The 24,103-nt window shown below is 42.8% G+C and overlaps 1 protein-coding gene across 1 annotated transcript in view; it reads left to right on the forward strand.

Moving 5' to 3' along the window:
* Positions 1–24,103, forward strand: part of galnt12 (UDP-N-acetyl-alpha-D-galactosamine:polypeptide N-acetylgalactosaminyltransferase 12) — a 47,256-nt gene that overhangs the window by 17,472 nt on the left and 5,681 nt on the right. The window contains exons 4-10 of the mRNA XM_084080934.1: positions 747–936; positions 7,849–8,034; positions 9,311–9,428; positions 11,191–11,367; positions 21,297–21,428; positions 22,071–22,184; positions 23,072–23,227. Coding sequence (XP_083937060.1) covers positions 747–936; positions 7,849–8,034; positions 9,311–9,428; positions 11,191–11,367; positions 21,297–21,428; positions 22,071–22,184; positions 23,072–23,227 — 1,073 coding nt within the window. The remainder of the gene's footprint in view (positions 1–746; positions 937–7,848; positions 8,035–9,310; positions 9,429–11,190; positions 11,368–21,296; positions 21,429–22,070; positions 22,185–23,071; positions 23,228–24,103) is intronic.

The raw sequence follows: 24,103 nt of genomic DNA on the forward strand, positions 1-24,103 counted from the left end.
GCAGCAAGCGAGTCTTTTTCTGCCAGTTTTCCTTTATGTTTTTGAGACCACCGAACCTGCGGTCAACCGTAAACAACAAGTACAAAGAAGGACGCAACAGTTTTCCCTGTTCTTTAGAACTTCTATGGGTAAAATGGTCTGTGACCCAGGGGGGATAGCGCCTGTCAGATTCCGTGCTCTCTCTGCCATAGTGTTGATTTCGTCGACTAAAACTATGACGAAAAATGTACGTCGACTACCTTTTTTCAATGAAGAAAACTACATAAAACGAAATAAAAAACTAAGCTATGATGACTAAAACTAAGATTAAATATATTGACAATTTCGTCAACAAATAAAAAGTAGACTAAATGTTAGTGAGTGACTAGTGGAGAAGAGATCCGGTAGAACTAAAAGACAAGTCATTTTATGTTTGGTTGCGCTCGGGGGTTACGCTCTGAAAATAGCCGATTTACAAGCTCACAACGCGTCGCAGCGCGACGCGTTGTGAGCATGCAACCAAGTGTAAAATCAGCCATCAAGGCATCGCCAAAATACATTTTAGTCGACTAAATCAACTGTAGATTTAGTCGACTAAAATCTTATATTTAGTCGACTAAAACTAGACAAACACTAAAAAAACTAAATGGAATTGTATTCAAAAGACTATGACTAAAACTGAATCAAAATTTGCTGTCAAAATCAACACTACTCTGCCGCCTCTCTAACCTGGCTCGTCTTTTCCTCGTTGTCATTTCCTGCTGCAGCTCACCTGAAGGAGCCGTTGGAGAACTACATCTCGGGCCTCAGGAAGGTGCGTCTCGTCCGGGCCACCAAGAGGGAGGGGCTGGTTCGAGCCCGCCTGCTCGGGGCGTCCATCACCACGGGGGACGTGCTGACCTTCCTGGACTGTCACTGCGAGTGCCACGAGGGCTGGCTGGAGCCCCTGCTGCAAAGGTGGGGAAACCCCGTTGCAGTGCATGGGTGGTGGGGCAACCACCTCTTTTTGATCTAGGTCTCTTTTTGAACAGTGGTTCTCAAACGTTTTCATGCCAAGGACCCCCAAATTGATGCATGCATGCGCACACGTTAGGGTCGCGGATCCATTTTAATGGGTTATGAGTAAATATCCCTTTTTTCCTTAGTTTTTAGTTTTTGTTTACTATAAAAAAAATAGATTATTATTTCAAAAGATTTTCAAAAAGTTAAAAAAAAATATATGAATCCCCCCCCCCCCCAAAAAAAATAAAAATAAAATAAAACTAGTCAAAGAAATTACATTAAAAAATATTTTACAAAGTTACCAAACTTTGAAAAAAATACCTGATCTACAAGTTCACAACGTGTCACATCTTGAGCTTGTAGATCGGCTATTTTCACTAGTTTGGGTCACTGGGGAGACATCACATTTCTCTTTTGGGTCTGGAGTTAAAAAGGTTTGGGAACCACTGTGTTAGCCGGTCAAACTGAGGACCACAGCCTTTTCACAGGCTGGTGAGGTGTTTGGTGTTGTGGGTGGATGTGACTGAAGGCATTGACACATGACTGACTGTCTGTCTGTCTGGGGCTGTCAGGGACCAGGGTAGAGCTTTGCGGGCTTTAGGTCATTTCTGTAGAAGCTTAATATAAAGGCCTCTTGTTCAGCTCCACTGAAATCTCTCGCTCTCACACTCACTCACACACTCACTCACTCACTCACTAAAACCAGTTTCCCATGATCGTACTGAACTGAAGTCATCCAGATGACTCACATTGACATAGATATTGGCAGCATTATTACATTATTACAGTCATTTAGCAGACGCTTTTATCCAAAGCAACAAAGTAGAAATCTGTTAAAAACCCTTTATAAATAACTACTGTGGTAGGGGGTGCCTGTTGAATGGGCCAGTTGGTGTGCAGAATGCAGACCGTGTGCTTCTTGTGTAACCAGTTGGTTCCAATATGACTTGTGTCTTGTCTTGTGAGCCTCTACTCTTTTTGCCCTGGGTCTTCTGTCTGTCTAAAAAAGCGTACATTAGAATAAAATATGAATAATATATTTGCGCGACACTGCTGTATGACAAAGTAAATAGAGCTTAAGTGGTCCGTTTATGAGGCTAATCGATGCAGTTGATTATAATATCAATTGGATTTGTTCGCGTTGATTCATTCTAATAAAAAAATATATATACATTATAAAAAACATATTTGATTAATCAAATAATGTATCGATAGAATAATAGCTAAGAAAATTATTGATTGTTGGAGCCCTGATCTCTATTAAGTTAGGGAATTTTAGCAATATGTGTGGACCATCTGTGAAAAAATTTACTACCAATAGCTTTCTTCACCAATGTGTTCTTATAGGTGTCTAGAATCACCTCTCAATTAATGCAAACCCAAATCCTTGTGGAAAATCCTGGAGAGCCAATCAAAGTTAAGGAGCCCAGAGGGCTTGGGTGAAAGATATTAAAAAAAATAAAAGTCTAAAATGAACTTGTGAGGTGTCTAACTAGGGGTTTTCAGGGGTGCTGAATCCATTCCAACCATTATTTTTGAGTAAAAATGTCTCTCTCCCTGGCCATCTAATATTGGTATATTGGTTATTGTTAGTGTATAATCAGTGTATAATCAATGGTAAGGGATTGGGGTGTTGTTGAATTGATTCTATTCTGAAAAATAAAATAAGAAAATATTGCTAAACACTTGATAAGAGTGTACACCTACTCTGCACATGCTCAGTGGGATACACTGTCTGAATGTGGGGAAGGAGCGGGAGTGTTGCATCCTGGCAAATATGTCTGGACGATTTTAAGGTACGGTAGTTTATCTACTTTTTGGTATTTATTTTCCTCTGCTGGCAAAACTTTTGATTACTGTGAATTTAGATGTCAATTTTCTCTAGCCTATTGCTTACATTGAACAACCATTAGTTAAACAATCATGACACTTGTCTTTTAGTAGACAACATGGAAGAGGATTCTGTAGCTTGTGGCTTAAGGTGCTTCATCTGTGGTGGTCCTGAGACTGAGATTCAAAAGTCACCCAATGCACATTTTTTGTCTTATTCTGAGAGTGTGGATGATGCAGCATTAATCAGAAGACTTCATGAGGACTGGAAAAACTGAGATGACCCCAAACTAAGATACCATTTGGAATGCAAAACCGAGCTATATAGTCGTGCAAGAAGTACAGTATATCCACTGGATATCGTAAGTTTTTTTTCATTGTGATGAAAGTTGCCACTTGCATATTTCAATCCTATTCTATGTTGTGAGTGACATCATAATTTAATAAAAACTTTAAACATAATCTATTCTTTAGAGCAAGATGAGCAAGTCCAACAGCCAGACAGGAAGAAAAGACGCAGGGCATTGTCTGGGTCAAGTAGTTCAAGTGCTAGCTGGCACACTTGATCTACCATAATACTTGCATCCTTTGCAATGAAGGTATCAATGTTGGCACATTGAAAAGAAACCCTGGTAAGTCTTTTGTATGTAAGATTCAAATGAATTTTGATAATTGTTTTTCTTGCTCCTCATTGTAGGCTTCCACTCAAAGTCAAATAATTTAATCATGCACATACTGTATGTGGCTACCTTTTATCCAGACAGAGCTTGGCAGTTGTATCGTGCACCTGATAATGTCTACCAGGACCGACTGAAAAGGAGTTTGATGCAGAGAGCAAAGCGACGAGGTGATGACTGGGGACTTGAAGTCGCTGGTCGCCTGGTGGCAGAAGAGGCAGTATATCATATTCGATGCAGAAGAGACTTTGAGAACCCTGTTACAAAGTCTGAGGTAACATTATATGGATACACAATACAGCTGTACAATACAACTCACATTTCTTATCCTGAGGGAAGAAATATAATTTTTAATAGTGAAACTTTTGACTTCAAAATAATGTATTCTGAAAGATTGATATGGGTCCAGGAATGAGGGGGACCACTAAAGGATAAGAAATGTGAGTTGTATTGTACAGCTGTATTGTGTATCCATATAATGTTACGTCAGACTTTGTAACAGGGTTCTCAAAGTCTCTTCTGCATCGAATATGATATATACTGCCTCTTCTGCCACCAGGCGACCAGCGACTTCAATCCCCAGTCATCACCTCGTCGCTTTGCTCTCTGCATCAAACTCCTTTTCAGTCGGTCCTGGTAGACATTATCAGGTGCACGATACAACTGCCAAGCTCTGTCTGGATAAAAGGTAGCCACATACAGTATGTGCATGATTAAATTATTTGACTTTGAGTGGAAGCCTACAATGTGGAGCAAGAAAAACAATTATCAAAATTCATTTGAATCTTACATACAAAAGACTTACCAGGGTTTCTTTTCAATGTGCCAACATTGATACCTTCATTGCAAAGTATATGCAAGTATTATGGTAGATCAAGTGTGCCAGCTAGCACTTGAACTACTTGACCCAGACAATGCCCTGCGTCTTTTCTTCCTGTCTGGCCATTGGACTTGCTCATCTTGCTCTAAAGAATAGATTATGTTTTTATTAAATTATGATGTCACTCACAACAAAGAATAGGATTGAAATCTGCAAGTGGCAACTTTCATCACAATGAAAAAAAACTTACGATATCCAGTGGATATACTGTACTTCTTGCACGACTGTATAGCTCGGTTTTGCATTCCAAATGGTATCTTAGTTTGGGGTCATCTCAGTTTTTCCAGTCCTCATGAAGTCTTCTGATTAATGCTGCATCATCCACACTCTCAGAATAAGACAAAAAATGTGCATAGCCTTTTTGGGTGACTTTTGAATCTCAGTCTCAGGACCACCACAGATGAAGCACCTTAAGCCACAAGCTACAGAATCCTCTTCCATGTTGTCTAAAGACAAGTGTCATGATTGTTTAACTAATGGTTGTTCAATGTAAGGCAATAGGCTAGAGAAAATTGACATACATTCACAGTAATCAAAAGTTTTGCCAGCAGAGGAAAATAAATGCGAAAAAGTAGATCAACTACCGTACCTTAAAATCGCCCAGACATATTTGCCAGGATGCAACACTCCCGCTCCTTCCCCACATGCAGACAGTGTATCCCACTGAGCATGTGCACAGTAGGTGCACACTCTTATCAAGTGTTTAGCAATATTTTCTTATTTTATTTTTCAGAATAGAATCAATTCAACAACACCCCAATCCCTTACCATTGATTATACACTGATTATACACTAACAATAACCAATATACCAATATTAGATGGCCAGGGAGACATTTTTACTCAAAAATAATGGTTGGAATGGATTCAGCACCCCTGAAAACCCCTAGTTAGACACCTAACAAGTTCATTTTAGACTTTTATTTTTTTAAATATTTTTCACCAAAGCCCTCTGGACTCCTTAACTTTGATTGGCTCTCCAGGATTTTCCACGAGGATTTGGGTTTGCATTAATTGAGAGGTGATTCTAGACACCTATAAGAACACATTGGTGAAGAAAGCTATTGGTAGTAAATTTTTTCACAGATGGTCCACACATATTGCTAAAATTCTCTAACTATATAATATTCTCCTATCTATCTAAGTAATAAAGGTGAAAAATGCGGAAATAACAAAAACTAAACTTTTAACTACTGTATGGTAGGAACAGTTAAGTGGGAAAGGGACGTCCATTTCTTGACAATCATTTTAAGAGTTCTTTGGCTATTCAAAAATAGCAGATATACAAGCTCATAGCGCGGCACAGAGTGCTGCACTATGAGCTTGTATATCTGCTATTTTTGAGGGGGAAAATTATCAATAATTTCTCTTTAATAACACCAATTGGTATTTTATATCATTTTTATCATTGATTAGTTACATTTACAACGAGGTACAGCTTGTAAGGTTTGTGCAATCGTGGAATGAGCAACGCAGCTAAACGTGTGGGTAGCGCCCCCAATAAATGTGCCAAAATCTCCCAATATGCAAGGGATAATGCATGGGGAGGCAGTCATTATTGAAATTTAAAGCCCGACAGGGCGATTAACCACCGAGGCGCAGCCGAGGTGGTTAATCGCCCTGAAGGGCTTTAAATTTCAATAATGACTGCCTCCCCATGCATTATCCCGCTTATTACACGGCTACTTAATAAATACATAAATAAATTTACCCAAAAGTAACAACAAAACGAAGTATTTCCTTGCTTATGGCAATGAAAGTATTCCATAAGTAGCCTATTGGGCTGGGCGGAGTTTGCCTCGGAAAACAAATGACAAAATAGAAAAAAACTCGCCCCAAAACACACTCGCCCCCCATTCTATATACTGCCGATTTGCCTGTAATACCGCCGGATTTGCCCCGGGGCGACTGTGTTTTGGGGCGAGCGTTTTGGTATTTCCCCCGTAGCCACGATAAACAAGGAAGTGCAGTGGATCAAATAGAATCACTTTTCGGTCATTGCATCGTCTATTTCTCACTTCAAATGTTTTCAAGACAACACAACATTCTTGAGAGCAACGTTTAGTTGTAAATGACATTGGTTGTTTGTTTACATGGCTGTCATGTTGGATAAAGCATAAAACAAAGCAGCGGAGGTTGATATGAGCAGGTGTTCTGAGTCTCTGATTACACAGCGGTCCGTTATTGAGCTCAGCGGTCATTATCGAGAAATAATGACCGATGACTGACCAATCAGAATCGAGCATTCAACCAAGCCGTGTAATAAGATTCTGTTAATCGCTCTTGTTTTGAGTGAACTCAGGGGTCCTGACCATGTTTTTTTGTATGCTCCAAGCAGCAACACTGCCCCCATGGAAAGATGCCACGTTTGTCATGCAAACGTTGCAATAGGGCAAGTGTTCGGTTACGCAGAGTGGCAGCATCATTTGGTGTCAACCCTGGTACCATTTCCAAACTTAGGACCAAGTTCTGTGAAACTGTTGAAGTCAAAGGAAGACAACACCCCACCCCTCTTGGGTCCTTGCTTACTGTAAATTGCTCTGGATTAAGAGCTTCAGCTAAATTCCTAAACTTAGTATAAACTGTAAACTGTAAGAAGACCGGTCCCTCAACATTGCTTCACTTAGAAACCTTGGCTTTCTTCCAGAGATTTACAGGCAAGATTTGCACAACGGTACCAAAGACAAAGTTGCAGGACCCATGCTCAGGTGCCAGTCACACACCTGGCAGCAAATGGTACCAGGGCCGACACCGAATAATGTTGCCACTCTGTGTAACGGAACACTTTTCCCTATTGCAATGTTTGCATGACAAACGTGGCATCTTTCCATGGGGGCAGTGTTGCTGCTTGGAGCACACACAAACAAAGTTGCAGGACCCATGTTCAGGTGCCAGTCACACACCTGTGACTGGCACCTGAGTGGCTTGCAGTTCACTCAAAACAAGAGCGATTAACAGAAGCATATTGGGTGATTTTGGTACATCTATTGGTGGCGCTACCCAGTACCACACGTTTAGCTGTGTTGCTCATTCCATGATTGCACGATCCTTACAAGTTATACCTCATTGTAAAGATGACTAATCAACAACAACAACGATATAAAATGCAATACCAATTGGTATGATTGAAGGGGAGAAATAATCAACAAAGTTACGTTTCTGAACTTTTTTTGAGGAGTTTTAAAATCAAGTCATTATTATTTTACTATTACTCAGTGTTAAAGGAGAAATCCGGACATGTTAAGTGTTCTCTTTGATGTGTCGCTAATCACTCACCAACATTGAAAGGGATTTCGGATTTCTCCTTTAATTTTGTTGACTAAGACTAAAAGACTATGGTTTTGATATATAGTCGACTAAGACTAAACAATTTCAGAAGACTAAAATAGGACTAAAACTAAATGCCGTGTTATTCAAAAGATCTAAATCAGAATTGCTGTCAGAAGTAACACTGCTATAACTATGTCTTTTCCCCGTCCAGGATAAAAGAGGAGCCCTCGGCCGTGGTGTGTCCGGTGATCGACGTCATCGACTGGAACACCTTCCAGTACCTGGGCAACTCCGGGGAGCCACAGATCGGCGGGTTCGACTGGCGCCTGGTGTTCACCTGGCACACCGTGCCCGAGGTCGAGCAGAAACGCCGCAGCTCGCCCACCGATGTCATCAGGTGTGTCTGCGTTTTTATTTTAAAAGGACTTAACCCATTAAGACCTGGAACGCATCTGTGTCACTTTTTGTTTTGAGCCAAAAAAGCATTATTTTACACTTTGGCTATTTTAAAAAAAAACGTTATTAAAAAAAATTGCAAATCTTTGAATATATATATTTTTACGGCAAACATTTGTAACTCAAGTCTTTGCTTCTGGGGGGTCCCTGGAAAAAAATATTTTGAGATGAGTGGCCGGGGCCAAATACATGATACTGATGATACTGATTTAGAAGACATTTTGTAGAATCGGCCTCAGGTCCTAATGGGTTAAAGGAACCGGAATCGTTAAAATCCTAAAGGACCTTGTACTGTTGACGGGGATTAGTGGCATTCATTCTTATTCTCATTCAATGGCTGTTCATCACAGGGGAGTAATTAACTCTTTCACTGCCAGAGTATATATACATTAACACAATTCCCGCCATGGACGCATAAAGTTGTTCTATTAAATAGCGCACTTGCCCGCCAAGATGCATGAATGCGTTCTTGTCTAATGCATTCAAAAAGAGCAGATCTACAAGCTCATAGCGTGGCACGAGTGCCACGCTATGAGCTTGTAGATCTGCTATTTTTTAAAGCGAACATTTGCAAAATATGTTGTTCCAGGGACCCCCAGAAGCAAAGATTTGAGTTAAAAATGTTGTCTAAAAAAATATATGTATTCAAAGATTTGCACAAAATGTTCAAGATTTTTCAAATCTGTTTTTGAATAGCCAAAGTATAAAATAATGGTTTTGGCTCCAATCTAAAATGACACAGATGCGTTCCGTTAACTAGGACAGTTGTGGAAAGCTAAAGCTGCTTCTCAGAGGAGTTGTAGGGTGCGGTTCAAGTTACATCTTACTGCTTAAAGGTTAACTAGGTAACTTTGAGCCTAAATAAAAAAAACTCTGCTGGGTACCAACCAAGGTAAGGTACGCCAGCAGCAACGTCTTGTGTTCTGTGCCAGCTCTCTGTGGGACTAAACCCTATACACTTGATGCTGGGTGCCAACCAGGGAGGCATCGGGTACCATGTTAACCTCCCAGTCTCCGGGCGGACACTCTAGCCACTAGGCCACTGAGCTGCTACTGACAGCGTTGCCAATTTATTCAATATAAAGGGTTGAACAAAACAAAAAAAAACAGTATGACAATACAATGCAGGAGATTGACTGTGTGTGTGTGTGTGTGTGTGTGTGTGTGTGTGTGTGTGTGTGTGTGCGTGTGTGTGCACGTGTGTGTGTGCTTCACAGATCTCCCACTATGGCGGGCGGCCTTTTCGCCGTGGGCAAAAACTACTTCCATTACCTGGGTACATACGATACTGGCATGGAGGTCTGGGGAGGAGAGAACCTGGAGTTCTCCTTCAGGGTGAGAAACCGTGTGTGTGTGTGTGTGTGTGTGTGTGTCGCAAATGTCACTGCATGTACAGGACTAGGTGTTGCCTTTATTCATAATGTGTTTGCTTTTATAATGCTTATCTCTGTGCTGTGTCACATCTCCAGCCAGGAGTGTTTGTGTAAACCCCACCCTGACGCTCTAATATACCCCCCCCCCCCCCCCCCCCACACACACACACACACACACACACACACACACACACACACACACACACACACACTGCTGTGACACATTTATGGCTGGGTGAACGACGGCCTCCTCGGCGATGTGAAACATGCCCGGCCTATTTGCGCCGAGCCACAAACGCCGAAGGAGAGAAAGCAAAAAAAAAATGTAATAAGTGCAGTCCAATCTGCTTCACATTTTAACCTAAACCCACACCGAAAGAATTATGACCTGCTTGTCAGTGTCAGCCAAACGATCCTAATAAAAATGCTTGAGAATGCTGCCACCCCCCCTTTCTCTACCAATAGCCTCCGATTTCCTCAAGGGAGTAAAACAATCTCTCTCTCCCTCTCTCCCTCTCTCTCTCCCTCTCTCTCTCTCTCTCTCTCTCTGTCGGGTGGAAACCTCGCATGTCCCAAACTGTTACTTTTCAGCATTCAAATTCAAAAGCAGCAGATCTACAAGCTCGAAACGCGTCGCTTCGCGCCGCGTTTCGAGCTTGTAGATCTGCTACTTTTGAGGCTTTCGTGGTGACGCTGTAGTATGATCAAGTAGGGCATTAATTTACGAGAAAAAAACCCACAAAAGGTTAGAATATAGAGATGAGAGGTTTTTTGCCACGACGGCGACAATGTACTTGTGGGGACAGCTTTTGTCCTCGCTCGCAACAAAGGGTGTCCATTGTACTGTCTGATTGAATCATGGCTGAGTTGTGGTGTTTTTTCTTATTTCGTGGGTGGGTGGGGGGGGGTCGATATTGTTTTGGTTACAACTAATTCAGAACACTGCAGCCCAGGTTCTGGCTCCCAAAAAGGAATTACATTTAAAAATAAATTACATTTAAGGCCATCTCTGGTCTGGCCCCCATCCTATATCTCCGACCTACAGTACTTGAGCCATAATGTACCAACACGTAGTTTGAGATCCTGGGACAAAGCTCTCCTAGTCGTCACAAATTCACAGACCAAAAACAAAAGTGAGATCGGGATCTGGCTTTTTGCATTCAGAGCTCCGACGCTCTGGAATGCCCTGCCTGTGGGGGACTCTATATAACACTAACCTTTAAACTTCACAAAAACTATGCCTAAACCTAACCTTAACCCTAGCCACACACTATGCATAACCCTAACCTCACACAAACTATGCCTAACCCTAACCTCAAATTCACCTGTGTGAAACACAACAACATGAACCGGATGTGACGTCTTCGACAATCTCTGATCGGCCTAAAAACGATGTGATACACGACGACGATGACTGATCGTCACCCGGACCAAAGCAAATAGAAGTGGAGCTATCCGTTTGTATTTCATACCGTGTGAAAACCCCGTATTTTAGCCGCATTAGCGCATTTTTCAAGCTAAAACCGGAAACCGGAAACGGAAATCGCTGAAATTTCTTCCGGGTGAAGCGGAAGTGACTCGGAAGCGAAAATGATCTCGGAATGTAAATAAAACAGCGTGATCGTCTATTAACTAAATTAAACATTAGGACGCAGATCTAATGGGTTAATGGGAAGAATAAAGCTTTATTATTATTATTATTATTATTATCATTATTATTCCAGATCTGGCAGTGTGGCGGCACCCTGGAGGTCCACCCTTGCTCCCATGTGGGCCACGTGTTCCCTAAGAAGGCCCCGTACTCGCGGGGCAAGGCCCTGGCCAACAGCGTGCGGGCCGCCGAGGTCTGGATGGACCAGTACAAGGAGCTCTACTACCACCGCAACCCCCACGCACGCCTGGTGAGTCTACACTCAGTATATCAGTGGTGCTCAAGGTGGGGTCTGGGGACACCCAGGGGTCCTTGGGGGGGAGGGAAAGGGGTGTACCAGGGGGTCCCCAGCTAAATGAGTTACAATTAGTTACTAAATTGGCGTCACAATCATTTTAACCACTTTAACCATTATGTTATACTTTGGCTATTCAAAAATAGCAGATCTACAAGCTCATAGTTTGGCACTCGGTGCCGTGCTTTATATGAGCAATGTTTTATGAGATTTTTTTTTTAATCATGAAAAGTTGGGCAAATCTTTGTGAGCTTGTAGATCTGCTATTTTCAAAGGATGCTTGTGAAACACATTCTGCGTAACGAGTACTTTTACTTTTGATACTTTATGTACATTTGGATACCAATACTTTTGTACTTTTACTCAAGTAAATGTTCTATTCCGAACATTTACTTGTAACAGTAAGTATTTCTACATTGCAGTATTGGTACTTTTTACTAAAGTGAAATATTTGAGTACTTTTTCCACCACTGCACACTATTGGAAAGTTATCTCTCTATTCTGTAGTCGCCTCCACAGAGTCAGCGCAAGGTGTGTGTGTGTGTGTGTGCGCGCGTGTGTGTGTGTGCGTGCCGTGCATACTTAGCCTGATTATCAGACAGAAGCTGCGTGGAGCTTCAGTCTGACATTGGCTGCAGTGTCCGCGATTCCGCGAGGGAGGGGATTCGAATTTCCCTAAACCAATCAAAAGAGATTCACGGATCCGCCTACAACTGACGTCATCGTACAGCTTGTTTTAGCAGATATTCACTGATTGGCTTGTCGTTAGACCACTCCCACCTCCGACTCTGATTTGTCAGGTATCTCTCGGTATCTCTTCGATCGCGACAAGCCATAGGCCGACATTATAATGCCAGACCAAGAGGAGCTCACTCAGAGAGTGGGCGGGGTCTATGGTCAGGAACCAGGCTAGTGCATACTCCCAACAGTGAAAGGCACACATCGTCTCTGTCGGGGTGGAAACCTCACATGTCTTTTCAGGATTCAAATCCATAAGAAGCAGATCCACAAGACCACGCCACGTTTCGAGCTTGTACTGTAGATCTGCTCCTTATGTGTGACGCTGTCGTATGATCAAGTAGGGGCGTTAATTTACGAAAAAAACACAAAGTTAGAATATGGAGATGGGAGGTTTCTGCGGCCACAGCGACGAAACGCTTGTCCTCCGTAACGGGCAGCATTCTTTAGGCTACTGATTACAGGTCTAGTGAGGCTGCACACATTCACAATTATACAAAACAAGACGGGTGGCATTCTTAGGCTCTCTGGCTTACAATTGCGTTTCGAAGAAGCGTTTAAAGTTCTTCCGTGAAGTGGTGTGGATGTTGTTCCCTTTTGGGATTAACCCATTGAGACCCATTAAAAGCCCATAGCTCTACGAGCTTGTAGATCTGCAACATTTTTGCAAATCTTTTGAGATAGATTTAGACATTTTAACTCAAATCTTTACTTCTGGGGGGGGGGGGGGTCCCTGGAACAAAATATTTTAAGATGGGGGTCCACGGTCAAATGCATATAATTTTTTTTTTTTGTTGGGGGGGGGGGGGGGGGGGGACAAATACGGTGCCGTGCTTTTTATGAACAATGTTTTATGAGCATTTTTTTTTAAATCATGAAAATTTGGGCAAATCTTTGAATATATATATATATATGGCCATAATGTGAGCTTGTAGATCTAGACATTGTAACTCAAATCTTTGCTTCTGGGGGGGTCCCCTGGAACAAAATATTTTAAGATGGGGGGGGTCCACGGTCAAATACATATCTTTTTTTTGGGGGGGGGGGACAAATACATATAATTTTGGGGGTCCTTGACATAAAAAAGTTTGAGAACCACAAACAAAGATTTGAGTAAAGAATGTTCGCTTCAAAAAACCTACAGGCCTATATTCAAAGATTTGCGACAAATTTTCACGATTTCCTTTTTCAAAAATAGCAGATCTACAAGCTCATAGTGCGGCACTCGGTGCCGCGCTATGAGCTTGTAGATCTGCTATTTTTGAATAGCCATCGAAATCTAAAATGACACACGGATGCGTTCCCGGGTTGAATGGGTTATCACACGTTTTAGAATCGGCGAGCCATCATTAATTCAAAGTCTTCTTGTGAGTTGAGTGCGCCAATACAATACCTTTTAGACTACAGTATATATACCTAGTGGCTTTCTTTTGTTCGGCTGCTGTGCTGCTATGGTGAATTACCTCTTTACTCAACCATATCATGTCTCCAAGTGGCTTGATTACATTCTTTCACCACACACACGTTGTCTGTGTAAAGCAACAACGCACGTGCGTGCGCACACATGCACACACACACACACACGCTCACACAGACACACACACACACACACACACACACACACACACACACACACACACACACACACACACACACACACACACACACACACACACACACACACACACACACACACACACACACACACAGGTTTGCATTACTATGCTTGTGAGGACACATTTTAGGACAGGTTTCATGAATGCCTTTAGTTACTAGTTACTTTAGTTACTTACTTTGCAGATATAAATATATTACATATAAAACATACATTAACCACTTTAGCCCTATTTTATACATAGGCTATTTGAACATATTTTTTTTCAAGCATTTTAGTACTTTAATTAACCTTTTTAAGTATTATTCTGAAGCCAATACTTTTGTACTTTTACTCAAGTAACATTTTGAACACAGGCCTTTTACTTGTAACAGAGTCTTTTTATATTGTGGTATTACTACTTTTACTTAAAAAATATCTGTGTACTTTTTCCACCACTGCTCTAAAAGTATTTTTTCAACCATGAAACGACACACACACACACACACACACACACACACACACACACACACACACACACACACACACACACACACACACACACACACACACACACACACACACACACACACACACACACACACATGTTTGTATTACTTGTGAGGACATCAACACTTTAGGAAAGCCATGTTATGAATGCCATTTAAAAAACATATTGCCATTTTTAACTGTAAGCCTAAAGCCGAAAAACAGCAGATCTACAAGCCTACGAGCTTATAGATCAGCTATTTTTCGGTGCATGACACTGGCGTGCAACTAAGTATAAATCATGTTTAACACTAATTCCAATCCCTAAACCTAACCGCTAAATGTCTAATCCTGACCTGAATGTTTTTCTAATTGTAAACTTATCTCTAAAAAATGTTTTTTTTTTAACTATAGAACAACCATTTGTCTTGTGAGGACCAGGAAAACGGTCCTCACAATGTATATTTCTTCAAATTCTACTACACTTGGTCCTCGCAAGTGTAGTGCTACAAACACACACACACACACACACACACACACACACACACACACACACACACACACACACACACACACACACACACACACACACACACACACACACACACACACACACACACACACACACAGTGTGTGCCAGAGGACATGTGGGACAGACACATGAGCACTGGACAGACAGACAGACAGACAGACAGACAGACAGACGGGTGCCATGCAGGGTGACATGGGAGCGTCAGGAGGCTTAGTGTGGTGTGGTGTGTGATTACCGCCTCACCTTTAGACCCCGTGCCAACGGGTGTCATCCTCCGCCCGTCCTCCAGGCGCTGAGAGCACCTCGCTGGCAGCACCCCATACCAACCCTCTGTGTGTGTGTGTGTGTGTGTGTGTGTGTGTGTGTGTGTGTGTGTGTGTGTGTGTGTGTGTGTGTGTGTGTGTGTGTGTGTGTGTGTGTGTGTGTGTGTGTGTGCGTGCGTGCGTGCGTGCGTGCGTGCGTGCGTGCGTGCGTGCGTGCGTGCGTGCGGTTATATACTGCAGTGGTTCTCTAAATTTTTCGTGCCAAAGACCCCCAAAATGATATGTATTTGGCCGCGAACCCCCATCTCAAAATATTGAATTCCAGGGACCCCCAGAAGCAAAGATTTGAGTTACAAATGTTCACTTTAAAAATATATATATATTCAAAGGTTTGCACAAATGTTCACGATTTACAACAAATAGAAGATATACAAGCTCATAGTGTGGCACCGAGTGCACCGCTATGAGCTTGTAGATCTGCTATTTTTGAATAGCCAAAGTATAAAAGGTTAAAGTGGATACAGTTATTGTAATGCTATATTAACACATTTTGCTGGGGACTCCCTGGTATCCCCCCAAGGACCCCTGGGGGTCCCCGGACCACACTTTGAGAACCAATGATATACTGTACTTACCTTTTGTTATAGAATGAGGACAATCTTGCTAGTCGGCTCGCTAATGAAGCCTTTGCATGATTAACTACTGGCAGAATAGCTAAATGAGCAGATCTCACAAACATCCCTGTGAAGCTCATAGAGCGTCTTATGTTCGCGTGGAACCGTCGTACTATAGTATACAATAAGTGCTTAAAGAGATGAAGGTGTAGGCCTCGGGTTAGAATGAAGGTCGGAGTGTGTTTCAAGCTATGTTGGTTCTGATTAAAGGTTGAAAAACGAATGCAGACAATGGAAATCAATGTCAGGTCCTCACAAACTGTGTGTGTGTGTGTGTGTGTGTGTGTGTGTGTTGTGTGTGTGTGTGTGTGTGTGTGTGTGTGTGTGTGTGTGTGTGTGTGTGTGTGTGTGTGTGTGTGTGTGTGTGTGTGTGTGTGTGTGTGTGTGTGTGTGTGTGTGTGTGTGTGTGTGTTTAGTTTGTGTTTGCCGTGGCAGATTGGGTTTGCCCTGGCACGGCCGCATTGGCATGGACACCTCCTCTCAGGGAGATGAGCTGAGTGCCACCTGATCCGTGTTTAGATGGCCTCTCCCTCTTAACTACACTGTCACGGGCCACACACAGAGAGACACACACACACACACACACACACACACACACACACACACACACACACACACACACACACACACACACACACACACACACACACACACACACACACACACATGCATGCGCGCAAGCGCTATATTTGAGGACATCAACATTTAAGGATGGAGATTTTATGAATGTAATTTTTATAATTATTTTGCCATTTTTACCACAACCCTAAAGCCAAAATTAGCAGATCTGCAAGCTCACAGCGCGTTGTGCTGGGACATGTTGTGAGCTTGTAGATCTGCTATTGTCGGCGCACAACACGGATGCACAACTAAGTATACATCGGGCATAACTCCAACCCTAACCACTAAACCTTAGGGTTTAAGACTTGCCTTACCCACCTAACTCAAACCAACTACCTTTCTCCTCCTTAGTCTTAGCTTAATGTTTTTAGCCCTTTAACTTATTTTTTTTGCTCCTAAATAAAATTGTTTAATTTAAGCTGTTTTGTAAAGCGACTTTGGGTACTAAGAAAAGCGCTCTATAAGTCTGATGTAGTATTATTATAAACCTAAACCCCTAAACGTCTAACGGCCTAATCCTAACACTAACCCTGACCATAAACGTGTCCTAATTGTAAGCCTAATTGTAAGAGTTAAAGATCTAATAAGGGTCCATTTGGTTACCAACTCTTCCATCATTTAGCTTGGGACCATCTGGAACACCCTTAAGGACCACTGGTGGTCCCTGGACCACTGGTTGAGGACCCCTGCTCTAAAACACAGAACTCTGTGCAACAGATGTCCCTATACTGCTCAAATTCTACTATACTTGAGGGTACATTTGATCTTCAAAAGTATAGTCACACACACACACACACACACACACACACACACACACACACACACACACACACACACACACACACACACACACACACACACACACACACACACACACACACACACACACACACACACACACACACACACACACACACACACACACTATCTCAGATATTCACCAAGCGAAGGCTTTTTGCATTTGTATGTCTCCCTCCTCCCGGATAGATGCGTGTCATCGAATTACTCTACGCTGTGAGCCTCTCTCGGACGTTTCACGAAATCGGGGGAACGCAGCGAACGCAGCGGGCTCCCTTTCCCAGTGTGCAAAACAACCAAACCGCAGCGCTGTGAAAACATACAATGACCCTGCATAAGATATCGGCTTTCAATGATAGGGTTTCTCTCCATCCGGATGCTCTGGTATCCTCCGGGGAGGTTTGGCTTTCTGTCAAGCCACTTCTTACGGTGTCCGTATCCCAACATTTAGTCAATGTAGAGCAGTGCTTCTCAAACCTTTTCATGCCAAGGACCCACCTGAATTGATATGTATTTAGCTGGTGCGGACCCCCACCTGAAAATATGCTCTGCCAGGGACACCCTAGAAGCAAAGATTTGCCTTAAAAAAAGAAAGATTTAAAGATTTGCACACATTTTCACGATTTTTCAGAAATAGCAGATCTACAAGCTCATAGCGCGGCACTCGGTGCCACGCCACGAGCGTTTTAGTTGTATTTTAGTCGCCTGAAATGTTTTAGTTTCGGTCTAGATTTAGTGGACTAAATATCATGATTATAGTCGACTAAATCTACAGTTGATTTAGTCGAATAAAATATATTTTGGCGCTGCCTTGATGGCGTTGTAACGGCTGATTTCACACTTGGTTGCATGCTGAAAATAGCAGATCTACAAGCTCACAACGCGTCGCAGCGCGACGCGTTGTGAGCTTGTAGATCGGCTATTTTCAGAGCGCCACACCCGAGCGCAACCAAACCTAAAATAACTTGTCTTAGTGCTACTGGATCTCTTCTCCTCTAGTCCTTAACATTTTAGTCTAGTTTTTATTTGTTGACGAAATTGTCAATATATTTAGTCATAGTTTTAGTCATCATAGCTTAGTATTTATTTAGTTTTGTCAGTGAAAAAAGGTAGTCAACGATCATTTTTTTGTTATATTCGACGAAATCAACACTGGAGTCGAGCTCATTTATTTATTTTTGGAACAGAGTTTATAGGAATTCAGAATGGGGGAGGAAAAAAAGTGACCCATAGGCTGCGTACATTATGTCAGACGTCAGTGCTCTATGGATATGACATCCACAGCGCTCCTCAGCTCAAAAGGCGTTCTCTGTGGACACACTGCCCCTTATTTCTCCGCCATTGCCACCCACCATCGGCCTCCCACGGCCCCCCCTGTAGGCCACCACAGTTTCTTCCTGACCCACCCACCCCGTCCTAGCCTGGTTCCAGACCATAGACCCCGCCCACTCTCTGAGTGGACTGCCCCTCAGCTTCAGTCTGATAATCAGGCTAACCCCGTCCTTCTCTCTCGTGACGTCCGTCCCCCACGTCCCATCAGATTCCTTCTCCTCCAAGCTGGGCTGATGAAGGACCAATTAGGGGCGATGTGGTGGAGGGAGGCGCGCTCCGCTCATCTATCACACACTGACTGCAGCGCCGCTGTTAAAGCTGTCCTCTGACACACAGAACGCTGTGCAACAGATGTTACGCACACACTTGTATTACTGTACTTGTGAGGGCAAAAGGGCCCCGCGTGTAAGGTAGAACGTGAGAAATAGACCATTGTAAGGAGGACCATTTTCCTGGTTGAAATATGGTTGTTGGGGAAATGGTTGTTTTATGGTTACAGTCAAAAATTATAAAAAAAGACTGTTTACCAAATTACAAAAAAGATTCTGAAAGGTTTGGGGTTAGGGTTGGGATTTGGCATTTAGAGGTTAGGTTGGGTTTGACGCTTTGAATTATTCTCCGTTGTCGCACACCAAAATGTGACGCATTGTGAGCTTGTAGACCAGCTTGTAGATTGGGGTTTTAGGGTTAAGGTAGCCTCGTTTCAAGTCTTGACTCATCTCCGAGGAGAAAAGCCTGATTCACGACCTAATGCAGAGAGTGTCTACAGGGGTGGGACAGAAAATCACCATCCTATAATGTTGATGTCCTCACAAGGTGTGTGTGTGTGTGTGTGTGTGTGTGTGTGTGTGTGTGTGTGTGTGTGTGTGTGTGTGTGTGTGTGTGTGTGTGTGTGTGTGTGTGTGTGTGTGTGTGTGTGTGTGTGTGTGCGTGCGTGCGTGCGTGCGTGCGTGCGCGTGCGTGCGTGTGCATTCATTATACACACAATATAGTTAGTCCATTCATAGTCATGCAGATGACAGACATTGAGATTATTACACACACACACACACACACACACACACACACACACACACACACACGAAACCGAATCCACATTGTGGTCTCTCTCAGGTAGATAGTGAGCAGGATGTAATAAAGGTCTGCTGAGGTGGAGTGTGTTTGCATGTCGGGGGGGGAGGGGGGGTTTACAGCTGAGCAAACACTCATATAAAAGGCTGGCTTTGCACGGGTTAGTTCTTCACAATGCCATGTGATTGTTAGTCTTGTGGAGGGACTCTAGATGGCGCTGTTGTACGCAGATTGTGCAGGCATGCTGCTGTAACACAACTGAAACGGTTCAACAGCAGAGGTCCAAAATGTGTCTCAAATGAAATAGCTGATCTACAAGTGCAGAACGCGGCACCTTGTGACGTGTTGTTGTGAGCATGCAGATCGGGCTATTTTCGGTGCGCGACACGATTGTATGACAAAAGTATTAATCAGGTTTAATAGTACTGTGTGCCCGGCTAGGCCTGTCACAATTATTACATACTCGTCTAATCGCAATATTTTAAGGAAATTGCAATTATTTTCTTATTGTCATAATCGTTTTCCATGTTGAAAGATTTTCAAACTATTTTCAAATATAAAAAAAGCAGAAAAAGCAGATCTACAAGCTGACCCGTAAGCTTGTAGATCAGTTATTTATGTAAAAAAAAAAAAAGACATTGATTTGAAAGTGTAACATTATTAAATATGTCAGTAATGTCTTTGTACGTTACAGATATTTGATATTTGTCATACAGTAGGTGGCCAGTGACTTTGGCCATGTTCCTTCCACACCTCCTGCATGGAGTGCGTGACCCGAGATGATGTTGGTTCCAATCCAGCACACAACACCAATGGTTTTGATTTTGGTGGATTGTGGAAGTTTTAAATGGTAGATTTGTGGATAGGACTCTATATGAACAAACGTGTTATATCAACAAAACGCATCGCATTCTGTTTGTGTGACATGCATGATGCAAAGGTTTTGAGAGTGAAACTGGCCACCTACTGTATCTGCCCTGTGCATTTTTTTGATTATGGAGCCTGAAAGGCAAACAGAAATTACATTTGTATTCATAATGTTCCAACATTCAATGCTAAAAACACAATTAAATCGTTAAATCGCAATACTTTGTGTGATGATTAATCGTCAACTTAAATGTCGTCATCGTGACAGCCCTCATACATGCCCCGGCAGTGAAATAGCAGTAGGTAATAAACACGATATAACTGAATCTTTCGCCAGTGTTGATTTTGTCAACTAAAACTATGACGAAAATGTTTCATCCACTACCTTTTTTCACTGACGAAAACTAAATAAAAACTAAGCTATGATGAGACTAAATATACTGACAATTTCGTCAACAAATAAAAACTAGACTAAAATGTTAGTGAGGGACTAGTAGTGGAGAAGAGATCCAGTGGAACTAAAAGACGAGTCATTTTATGTTTGGTTGCGCTCGGGTGTTGTGCTCTGAAAATAGCAGATCTACAAGCTCACAACGCGTCGCGCTGCGACGCGTTGTGAGCTTGTAGATCGGCTATTTTCAGCATGCAACCAAGTGTAAAATCAGCCATTGCGACGCCATCGAGGCACCGCCAAAATACATTTTAGTCAACTAAATCAACTGTAGATTTAGTCGACTAACATCTTATGATATTTTAGTCGACTAAAACTAGACTAAAACTAAAACATTTCAGATGACTAAAATATGACTAAAACTAAATGGAATTTTATTCAAAAGACCAATGAGTAAAACTACATCAAAATTTGCTGTCAGAATCAACACTGTTTGCCGGTCTTTGTTTTCCAGGAGGCCTACGGCGACGTGACGGAGCGCAGGAGGCTGAGGGAGCGCCTGGGCTGCAAGGACTTCCGGTGGTACCTGGAGAACATCTACCCAGACATCCACGTTCCACAGGACCGCCCGGGGATGTTTGGAATGGTGAGGAGAGCCGCCGCGCTGAAGACGCATCAGTCCCTGGCCACTCGCCACACACTTAGAAGGGTCCCTGGCTAATGAGCCAAATATGCCTTAAAGGGGAATTTTGGACCACGGTTTTCTTACCTTTTCTATGCTGTTATGATATCCTAGGATGAATGGTACAGTAGAAAAATGTTATAACTCCATCCCAGGTCCGCCACAGCTAAAAACGCGCGCCAATAGGCCTTGCGCTAGATCGCATATTTTGATAGCTTTTTTTTTTACTCTTGACTCATTGACTATCATCAGTGTTGTGTAAATTAATGTTTTTAGTTTATTTCGGACATTTAAACCACTTCAAACCCTCAATACTGTACTTGGTTTGCTCCTTTTCCCCCTCTACACCAAACCTCTTTGGCCGAAAATAGCCGATCTACAAGCTCACAACGCCTCGCAGTGCGAGGCGTTGTGAGCTTGTAGATCTGCTATTTCCGGGCTAATGTTCCTAAGAATAAGGGATGCTAGGGTTCAAATGGTTAATGAAAAAAATGTATAAAAAGTTCCTATCACACAAAGATTTGTGTGATACCTCTAGTAACCCTGAGGACCCCCTTTTGAAGACCCCTGCCTATAGAGATTGTGAACTTGTTGTTTTGTTTGCAGCTGAAGAGTCGAGGCAAAGCGAACTACTGCTTCGACTACAACCCTCCAGACGAGCATGTGGTGACGGGTCACAGAGTCATCCTGTACGCCTGCCACGGCATGGGCCAGAACCAGGTACGTACACAAGCACGCGCGCACGCACATGCACGCACACACACACCACTCTCTCCCCTGTATGCCTGCCATGGCATGGGTCAGAACCAGTTACACACACACACACACACACACACACACACACACACACACACACACACACACACACACACACACACACACACACACATAGCTCTCCTAGTTAGAGCACATACTGTACCAAATAAATAAGGCTATAGTTTGTCACACTGTAATCACGCAACTGGCCAGGGTTCGAATCCGGTCTGACGCTCTTTGATGTACAGTATGTCATCCCAGCTCTCTCTCTCACTGTCGTCCTGCGGGCTGCAGAACTCGATTCAACTAAACAAGGTTTTGCCCGGACTTTACAAAAACGTTATTACTGTAAGGAAGCATTTGCATTAAAGGGCTAGTTCACCCCCCAGAAAATACTTTTTTTTCCTATGGATTAGTCACCCCATGGAGACTTGAATTCATGGAGATTTCTTAGTTTTTGTCGCATTCCTAAGCCAATAATTTGATGACCAGCGGACCGGTAGGCAGCGGTTCCGGTAGGAGACACAACAAAGGAGACTTTTTGTGTCTCCTACCGGAACCGCTGCCGGTCATCAAATTATTGAAGTGTAATGATCATTACAATGTCCTGATGTCAAAGAAAATATGTCCGAAGAATAAGAAAAAAAGTAGTAATAGTATTTATGGACAATTGGAATCTGTCGGAAATATTTAATTTTGATGTGGTGACATAATTCAACTTAATGTTGATATGGCACGCTGAATATCAAGAAAATAAAAACATGGCACTTCATGTCAAAAAGGTTGCAGACCCCTGGTCTATGTATGGTACAGTATATACACCCTCCCTGACCGCGTGTTTCCTCCTGCAGTTCTTTGAGTACTCCTCCGACGGAGAGATCCGCTACAACACGCGGGAGCCGGCAGGGTGCATTCTGGGAGACAACATCTCCAACTACCTGACTGTGGCGCTGTGCAGGCGACCAGGACAGCCCCTCCCACAGGACCACAAGTTCATCCTACGAAAGGTACGTGTGTGTGTGTGTGTGTGTGTGTGTGTGTGACTGTGTGTGTGACTAAGACTGAAAATAGCTCACCTGCAAGTTCACAGCGCGTTGCAGTGCGACGTCCTGTGAGCTTGTAGATCGGCTATTTTCAGCATGCGACATTGGTGTGCAACTTAGTACAGTATATATCTGCCGTAAGGAGTTGTCGTGTCCAAAGAAAGACACAGACAGACAGACAGACGTCTGTAGACGGATGTAGTCAGAGAGGGACACAACGGCACGTGGTACAGTCAGACATTAAGGCTAAAAGCACAACACAACAAAGTCCTGGGGACTTGTTTCCATTGTGGTCCTACAGTATGTATTCAATTAATCAACATGGCATAACATATTTACACAATAACGCATGTCATCAACCAGTTTTGAAAGAAACCAGCGTTACACATCCTTTAGTGGATGGTGTCAGGGCATTTCACATTTTGGTGGCAAAGTAGTAGAAGGAGTTTGTTCTAAATGTGGGCGGTACCAGATCGTGGTCGCTCTGCCCTCTAGTGGTGGTTGTGGGCGTCACTCACTTTGGAGAAGTAGTTAGTCAGGTATGAGGGTATTGAGGGCACTGTCTGTCTCCTTGACCATCTATCTTAATCCATTAACACCGGGAACGCAACGGTGTCATTTTACGATTTCTCTGGCTATTCAAAAATAGAAGATATACCAGCACATAGCTCACAAGCTCACAATGAGCTTGTAGATCTACAATGTTTTGGAATCATCGTGAAAAATGGGTGCAAATCTTTGAATATATGCTGCTATATCAGTGGAGCTCCCACTTTTTCATGTCAAAATTATATGTATTTTGGCCGCAGACCCCCATCGCAAAGTATTTTGTTCAAGGGA

The sequence above is a fragment of the Gymnoscopelus microlampas genome (genome assembly GCF_963454915.1).
Source record: "Gymnoscopelus microlampas genome assembly, chromosome: 15".
Classification (NCBI taxonomy): Eukaryota; Metazoa; Chordata; class Actinopteri; order Myctophiformes; family Myctophidae; genus Gymnoscopelus; species Gymnoscopelus microlampas.